This window comes from Cynocephalus volans, chromosome 2, assembly GCF_027409185.1.
Source record: "Cynocephalus volans isolate mCynVol1 chromosome 2, mCynVol1.pri, whole genome shotgun sequence".
Classification (NCBI taxonomy): Eukaryota; Metazoa; Chordata; class Mammalia; order Dermoptera; family Cynocephalidae; genus Cynocephalus; species Cynocephalus volans.
In genome coordinates, this window is record NC_084461.1 from 174735970 (window position 1) to 174744101 (window position 8132).

Sequence of the window (8132 nt, forward strand, 5' to 3'; positions counted from 1 at the left end):
TCTACTGTGGATTTCTTTATCCCCTTTGGGATTTACAGTATGATTTAGAGCAGAACAAAAACACAGATTATTTCTGCATCTCCTATTTTGTTAAACTTGTCATTTCTTCCCCCTTAATTGGATCAACTATCTTCTGATGGACTGAGAAATACTCCTTTGGGGGGAATGGCTGTCCCATGACCCTCCCTAGGTTTGGAAGTCCTGTGATCTATGCTTAGAGAATTGCCTAAATCTGCACATGTGCCAGCACTGACATTCCGATTTCTTCCTCTGTCTGGTGACTGGCAAGGTTGTTATCATTTTAAGCATTGGTTATAAGATGAGACCCTATTACTTTAAAAAAAAAAATTAAGTGTATCTTGGGTTTAGTTTGAGAAACTCAAGGTGATGGATGTTGAACAGTTTGCCTCCCATGCATAGCGGGCAGGTGGTAACCAGGAATCCAGACTGAGTTTACCTCGTACTTCTCTACGTTCAAGGCTGCAATCACTTCCTCTTTCTCTCTTGAACCCTCTCCAGTTGGGCCTTTCTTCCCAGCACTCCACCAAAACTGCTCTTGTCAAGGTTACCAGTGACCTCCATGTGGCCAAATCTGTTGACTAGTTCTCAGTTGTCACCTTACTTCAGCCACGTGACACCATCCTTACGAAACAGTTTCTTTACTTGCGTCTCTCCTCCATCACCATCAGAACCTTCTTGGTTCTTCTCTCTCATTCCCCATCACCTGCTTGCCCCTGATGATGGAGTACTCCACAAAATTGCTCCCTCATGACCTCCTGTCATGTCCTAGCTGGCTTCTGTGCACTAACAACTTTTACATGTACATCTATCTGCAGCTCCTGCAGCTTCCCACACACCCTCCTGACTACTCTAGTCACTTCTTGGGTGCGTAATAGGCTTTGCAAACTTCATGACTTAAACCAAACTCCTATCCTCTTCCCCCCCTAAACTGGCTCTTCTTGTGAAGGTCTTTTGCATCTCAATAAAGGCAACTTTCTACTTCTAGTGGCTTCGATAAAAACACTGAAGTCATCCTTGTCTCCTTTGTTTCTCTCACTCCCTACATCCAGTCCTTTAGCATATCCTATCAGCTCCACCTTAAAATTACATCCAAAACTTAATCTACAGCTACCACCCTGGTTCATCACCTGGCCCCTCGACAGCCACTTCAGTGCCCAGCAGCCAGAGTGACTTCCCCTCTGAGTCAGATGTAGGTATGGGCTGCTTAGAGCCATCCAGGGGCTGCCTGCCTCACTCAGGGCAAAGCCAAACCCAGCTGCCCTGGCTCCATGTTGCCTGGTGCCTGTGAGCTCCCTGATGTCTCCTCCACCCACCATGCAGATGATTCTCCAGCCAGGCTGGTCTCAGTGCTGATCTCATGAAGACAAGCTCACTCCACCTTGGGGACTCAGGCATTTGCACTTGGGGCTTCTTCTGCTAAGCTCTGTCCCCCCAGATGTCTACAGGGCTTGCTCCCTCATTTTCTTGAGGTCTTTTCAAATGCTACACAAACACACAGGCCTCCCTGTACACCCTGTAGAAGATAACCCCCTCTCCGAATCTGTGCTTCTTGCTCCACACTAGTTTCCTCCTAGCACATGCATGGGACCCCAGTGCTTAAGACAGAGCCTTGCCCACAGTTGGCCCTCTGTGAATGTTTGTTGAATTAGGGGACAAAGGAAAAGTGAATGGTGGGCTTAAAAGCAGAGACAGAGCAGGGCTTCTGATGTACATTTCTCTACTGCCCTGATCCCGCAGTCAGAATAGCTACTCCTTAAGTCACTGTCGGAGACTATGCAGTGATTGGCCCTGTCCCAGACTGGCTTCTGTCTTGTGTCTCCTTCCAGGTCTACAGCTCACCCAGGCTCTGAGTCAAAATGACTCAGGTCATTTTGCTATGACCGCTGTCCCCTCGTGGAGCCAGGACTGCCCCTTGCTACCACAGCCACGCCAGGCTCCCGCCCTGCCCTGCCCGCCCTTGGCCCCGAGTCACCATGGGCAGCGTCAGCAGCCTCCTCTCTGGCCACAGCTTCCACGGCAAGCACTGCCGGGCTTCCCAGTACAAGCTGCGCAAATCCTCCCACCTCAAGAAACTCAACCGGTACTCTGACGGGCTGCTGAGATTCGGCTTCTCGCAGGATTCAGGTCATGGCAAATCCAGCTCCAAAATGGGCAAGAGTGAAGACTTCTTCTACATCAAGGTCAGCCAGAAGGCCCGGGGCTCCCACCGCCCAGATTACACAGCACTGTCCAGTGGTGACCTAAGGGGCCAGGCTGGAGTGGACTTTGACCCGTCCACCCCACCCAAGCTCATGCCCTTCTCCAATCAGCTAGAAATGGTAAGCTGGGGGTCTCTGGCAAGAGTGAGGGATCAGAAAGGCAGGAGAGAGCACATGGGGGTGCAGAGGGGAAGGGAGAGGAGGGGACAGTCATGACCCGAAGGGTTAATCCCCATGAGGCCAGAGCAGCAGAGGTGAGGGTGGAAGGAGATCAAAGGTTGGACAAGGGAATTAAAGCACTGGTCAGCCCCTCACCATGAGTCTCGGGCAGCCCTTAGGCAAAGAGCAAAGAGAGACGCAAGTCTTCCTGAGCTCTATGGGATGCCTCTGTGGGATGCGGCTAGGTTGCTGGGCATGTTAAAAGGCGTGGGAAGGAGCAGGAGTTCTGCTATGGTCTGAAAGTGCAGATGGAGAGGAGCTTGGAGGGTGAGCAGCTTCCCTCTAGCAGAGCCCTGCAGGTGGGTCTTCTCATCTGCTGTCCTGGTGGCGCAGGAGCTCCTCTCCTTGCTCACGCCGCCCCTGGAGGCATCATTGGCTGAATAAGGGGTGGGATTTTGTTATCATCATCAGTTTAGCTGGGGTGAGAGCTAGAGAATCCTGGGTACTCGGAAGTCCAGGCCCATGCCTGCTTAAGCAGCTCGAGCACTCTTGAGTCCCGCCAGGGGACACGGAGAACAATTTTCCACTCAGTTCCCTGATGCCACCCTGGGGGCACGGATCCAGGGCATTGATATTTTAGGAGAGGGCTCCTGAGTTTGCATAGAGCTTTCAGCTTTTCAAATTAAAGGGCTTGCAAACTGCAAAGTACTCTACAATGAAAATTACAGATAAAAAGGGGTTGTTATTTTAAGTGATCCTCCCAACCCTGTGAGGAGGCTGGTCAGTATCCTTGCTCCAGGCTTAATGGAAGAGGCAGCAAAGGTGAAGAAAGTATCAAGAAGGGATCGATCTGTGTAAGGACACAAGCTTGTCCAGCCTAATGCTCTTACCTACACCACACAGAGACCCGGAGAAGGATCCCTGGCACCGGCATCTCAGCCAGGGAAGTAAAAATAGTGTTTGTCATCTCAGGAGGGCTGGGACAAGCTAGGGCCAGGTTGTTATTTCATAGAACAAAGTGCCCAGGGCATCATGAGGGACATCCCCAGGTACGGAGGATTTTCTTCTCCTTAAGAGAGATTCACATCATCCGGCCGCTTCAGAGCAACAGGTGAGGTCTGCCATGTGGCTGCCGATCAAAAAGGCAGAGCTCCCAGGCTGGCACACATCCCACTGGGAAGGGCACGGTGGGTGAGTGTGCAGGGAGACTTGGTCAATATGGTTCTTTGCCTCCCCAGGGCTCGGAGAAGGGTGCAGGGAGGCTGACAGCCTTCAAGCCTGTGCTGCCGCGGTCGGGAGCCATCCTGCACTCCTCCCCTGAGAGTGCAGGGCACCAGCTGCACCCCGCCCCTCCCGACAAGCCCCGGGAGCAGGAGCTGAAGCCCAGCCTGTGCTCTGGGGCGCTGTCGGACTCCGGCCGCAACTCCATGTCCAGCCTGCCCACGCACAGCACCAGCAGCAGCTACCAGCTGGACCCCGTGGTCACCCCCATGGGACCCTCCAGCCGCTTTGGGGGCTCAGCCCACAACATCATGCAGGGCATCGTCCCCCAGGACAGCAACATGATGAGCCTGAAGGCTCTGTCTTTCTCCGACGGGGGCAGCAAGCTGGCCCACCCGGGCAAGACAGATAAGGGCGCCTCGTGTGTCCGCTCCCCCATCTCCACGGATGAGTGCACCATCCAGGAGCTGGAGCAGAAGCTTCTGGAGAGGGAGGACGCATTGCAGAAAGTGCAGCGCAGCTTTGAGGAGAAGGAGCTCGCCTCCAGCCAGGCCTGCGAGGAGCGCCAGCGTTGCGGCAGGGACGAGCTGGAGGGCCCGGAGTCCAGGTGCCCCAGCAAGCTGAAGCAGGCCTCGCAGAAGAGCCAGCGTGCTCAGCAGCTGCTGCATCTGCAGGTCCTGCAGCTCCAGCAGGAGAAGCGGCAGCTCCGGCAGGAGCTCGAGAGTCTCATGAAGGAGCAGGACCTGCTGGAGACCAAGCTCAGGTCCTACGAGCGGGAGAAGACCAGCTTTGCCCCTGAGCTGGAGGAGACCCAGTGGGAGGTGAGGCTGGCGCATGGTCCTGGGCTGGGGGTGGTCAGGTGTCTGGCACCAGTCCCCTCCCCTCCTCCTGGCACTGGCTGGTGGTGTGTGAAGACAAATTGCTGGGCAATCGGAGCTAAAGGGCAGCTCCGTGACCCAAAGAAGGGGCTCCCTGCCAGGCCATGTCGAGTGCACTTAGGTCTGAGCTTCCTCCTCTCTCCCCACCATCACCCTTGTGGCCCCAGAACTGAATTTACCAAACCAGTCATTGGCCGAGAAGCCAGAACCCAGAGAACCGAGGCCTGGTTGGGCCATCTGAGGGCCAGCTTCGCGTCATCTGCTCACAGAAGCTTAGATTCGTACACGCTGTGCCTGAGTCCATGCAGGTCCCCAAGTCCATGAGAGCTAGAAGCTGTTTATGGCTTCTGAGGGAAGGGACCCCACCCACTAGTCAGAGTGACTCCATTAGTGGCAGGTCTCAGTCATGGGATTGGCCACTCCTCAAAGAAGCATGAGTGGAGCTTCTATTTGGTGAGCAGAGATGGACACAGGAGAGGGAGGGAAGCTTCACACACACTCATTTGCAGACACATGCACTCAGATGCACACACTCCCACTCAGATGCACTCACACACTCAGACACACACGGAGACACATACACATTCACATACTCCCAGACACACACACACTCAGACACACCCCAGAGTGAAGCGTCTGCACCTGGTCTTGCTGGCTGCCCAGCATAATCCCCAGGTCCTGCTGGCTGGAAAGCAACTTTTCTCACCTCAGAGGGCCTTGGGGACGGAGGGCAGGTGGGGCCGTGGATGCGGAAGTTCTGTGGTCCACCCCCGAGATTCCCACCCAGGAGAGGCATGAGGTCACAGTGTCCAGTTGACATGTAGCGCGCCCAGGCAGGGTGACCCACCCCAGCAGCACAGCCACTCATTTGCACCAGGGCTTCCTGTACTTCTGCCGGAAAGTAGCGGGCAGAGTTTTCAGGAGTAGAGAAAGAAAAGATCCTTCCTATGGAAGAGACACACGGGAGAGGAGGAGGGAGCGTCCCTTTCTTTTCTGGCAGGTTTCCCAAAGAAGACAGGATGTGACACTCGCCCCACCACTGTTTCTTGGCCACGTGGGGGCCTCAGGGATGTGCAGCCAGCACTGGCATCAGCACCCACCTTGTTTGTCCCATCTGGAACTAAGCTGGACGCTGCGGGGATCTTGTTCCCAGGTTGTCCAATGAGGCTACGTGGGAAAACAATAAAATAACAAACAATAATGTACAATGACACATAGATATATTATTATAAACTATTTATGATGATGATGATTTATGGAGGGTTTATGAAGTGCCAGGCCCTAGGTTCTCTCATCTCATCCTGATAACAACCTGTGAAGTAGGTACTGTTACTGAACCTCAGTTTACTGTTAAGGAAACACAGAGAGGTTATGATAGCAAATAGCTGGCTAAGTGACTTGCCCACGATCTGATTACATGTTAAGTATTAGAGCCAGGATTTGATCCTAACAGTTTGTCCCCAGAGCTCACATTTTTAATCACTATGTGGTATTGCCACTGCGCTAATATATCCAGGACAGCACAGACCCTAAGTGCTGGAGCCAGAATTCAAAGCCAGGCCCACACCTCATCTGTGGCTCTGTGTTTCTCCCTCCACAAAACAAATACTGGCTTGGCCCAAGACATTCTCTGTCCCAACTAAGCACTGGGCAGAGCTGGATCTTCACTAGGACTATGCAATGTTTCATTGAGAGCAAGGGATTTCTACTGTGGTAGGGGAAGTGAGGAAATATTCAAGTAACTTCCAGTCTCGTTCCAGGAAGCCATTCTGTAGAGCCCTGGGCTCTGACATTCATTCATCCTTGAGACACAGACAGCCAGACTGGTCTTGGTCATCTGTTGAGCCGCCCATGACCCCAGAGACACATGGGTCTGATTCAGTGGCTTTGGTTTTCATCATTGCTCTTGGCCAATTTTTTTTTTCCCCCTGGTGGCTGGCCGGCATGGGGATCCGAACCCATGACCTTGGTGTTCTAACACCGCGCTCTAACCAACTGAGCTAACCAGCCAGCCTCTTCGCCGCATTTTAATGAGTAGGACCAGAAATCGTGGAGGAGTGGGGCAGGGGAAGAATGCAATCATTCATCATGTGGCAGATGCATTTTGTGCACTGTCTCTGAGCCAGGTGTGGCACCAGTCGCCAGGGTGCAGCAATGGATGTGTGACATAGTCTTTGCCCCAGTGGCGAGGAGAGAGTATGGGCATGAAGATGGAGAGAGTATGGGCATGAAGATAGGTGGTGGAAATCTGGCTGCCACAGGAACCAGCACAATTGGCACTAAGTGTGGGTGGTGGAGCTGTGGGCAGCGGGCAGGTGCAGCCACGGAGCATTGATTCACATGTAGCCATGAGCTTGGCCTCTGAATTAGGGGTGAGACAGGCATGTGGACAGATCAAGCCAGACACGAGAATGAAAAGAGCCTCCCCAAAGGGCTTGGTCCTCTGGGGTCATCCAGAGCACCGTGCTTGTGAACGGTCCCAGGCACCAGGTCTGAGAAGCTTCATTCTTTTAGGTGGTGGAGGTGCTACTTCCCTGGGGTGAGGACACTGATCTCTTGGCATTCTCTTCCCGCTCCCCTCTACCACCAGGTGTGTCAGAAGTCAGGCGAGATCTCTCTCCTAAAGCAGCAGCTCAAGGAGTCCCAGACGGAGGTGAATGCCAAGGCTAGTGAGATCCTCAGTCTGAAGGCACAGTTGAAGGACACACGGGGCAAGCTGGAGGGCATGGAGCTCAAGACGCAGGAGCTAGAGAGCGCCCTGCGCACCAAGGGTCTGGAGCTGGAAGTCTGCGAAAATGAGCTGCAGCGGAAGAAGAATGAGTCGGAGCTGCTGCGAGAGAAGGTGAACCTGCTGGAGCAGGAGCTGCGGGAGCTGCGGGCCCAGGCCGCCCTGCAGCGGGAAGGCGTGTCCCTGGGGCCAGTGTCCCTGGGGCCAGGGCTCGCCTTCTCTGAGGACATCCCTGCCCTGCAGCGGGAGTTGGAGCGGCTGCGGGCTGAGCTGAGGGAGGAACGCCAGGGCCACGACCAGATGTCCTCGGGCTTCCAGCATGAGCGGCTGGTGTGGAGGGAGGAGAAAGAGAAGGTGATCCAGTACCAGAAGCAGCTGCAGCAGAGCTACCTGGCCATGTACCAGCGGAACCAGCGCCTGGAGAAGGCCCTGCAGCAGCTGGCCCGCGGGGACGGTGCGGGGGAGCCTTTCGAGATTGACCTGGGCGGGGGTGACATCCCCTACGAGGACATCATAGCCACCGAGATCTGAAGGCCTGGCCGGGGGGAAAGGGCTGGGGACCTGGCGCTGGCAGGCAGGGGTGCCCAGGGGTGGCTCTCCTCCCCGGCTCCCTTGCTCAGCACTTTAGGCCCCCTGAGAGAACCACCTCTGGGGCACGGACCCAGGAGCCTGAAGTGGAGGGCAGGGCTTGCGAGATGGCCTTCCTCCCTTTCCCATGTCCCAGTGCTCAGCAACCCTGCAGCCCACAGGACCTCAGGCCACTGCCTCTGGCTTTACCAAGAGTTGGATCCGTGATCTCCATGTGTTGGTGAAGGGCTCCCTAAACCTTGGCGTTTGTTCAAAACATTTAGAGACCCCAGGGAAGGAGGTGACTGTGTGGAGTTTAAATGGCCACACGAGGACAGAAGCCCTCTTACCTTTGTCATC

At 54.6% G+C, this 8132-nt stretch overlaps 1 protein-coding gene across 1 annotated transcript; it reads left to right on the top strand.

Moving 5' to 3' along the window:
- Positions 1–1979: 1979 nt before the first annotated feature.
- Positions 1980–7736, top strand: LZTS1 (leucine zipper tumor suppressor 1). Its single transcript, XM_063088163.1, has 3 exons — positions 1980–2339; positions 3617–4420; positions 7068–7736. Exons 1-3 carry the CDS (start codon positions 1995–1997, stop codon positions 7734–7736), a joined length of 1818 nt encoding a protein of 605 aa, XP_062944233.1. The 5' UTR covers positions 1980–1994.
- The last annotated feature ends 396 nt before the right edge of the window (positions 7737–8132 follow it).

Bases quoted from the DNA above. Each gene is read 5' to 3' on its own strand.
- LZTS1 (XM_063088163.1), top strand. From the start codon at position 1,995: ATGGGCAGCGTCAGCAGCCTCCTCTCTGGCCACAGCTTCCACGGCAAG. The intron at 2,340-3,616 runs GTAAGCTGGGGG...TTGCCTCCCCAG, and splicing joins TCTCCAATCAGCTAGAAATG to GGCTCGGAGAAGGGTGCAGG. The intron at 4,421-7,067 runs GTGAGGCTGGCG...CTCTACCACCAG, and splicing joins TGGAGGAGACCCAGTGGGAG to GTGTGTCAGAAGTCAGGCGA.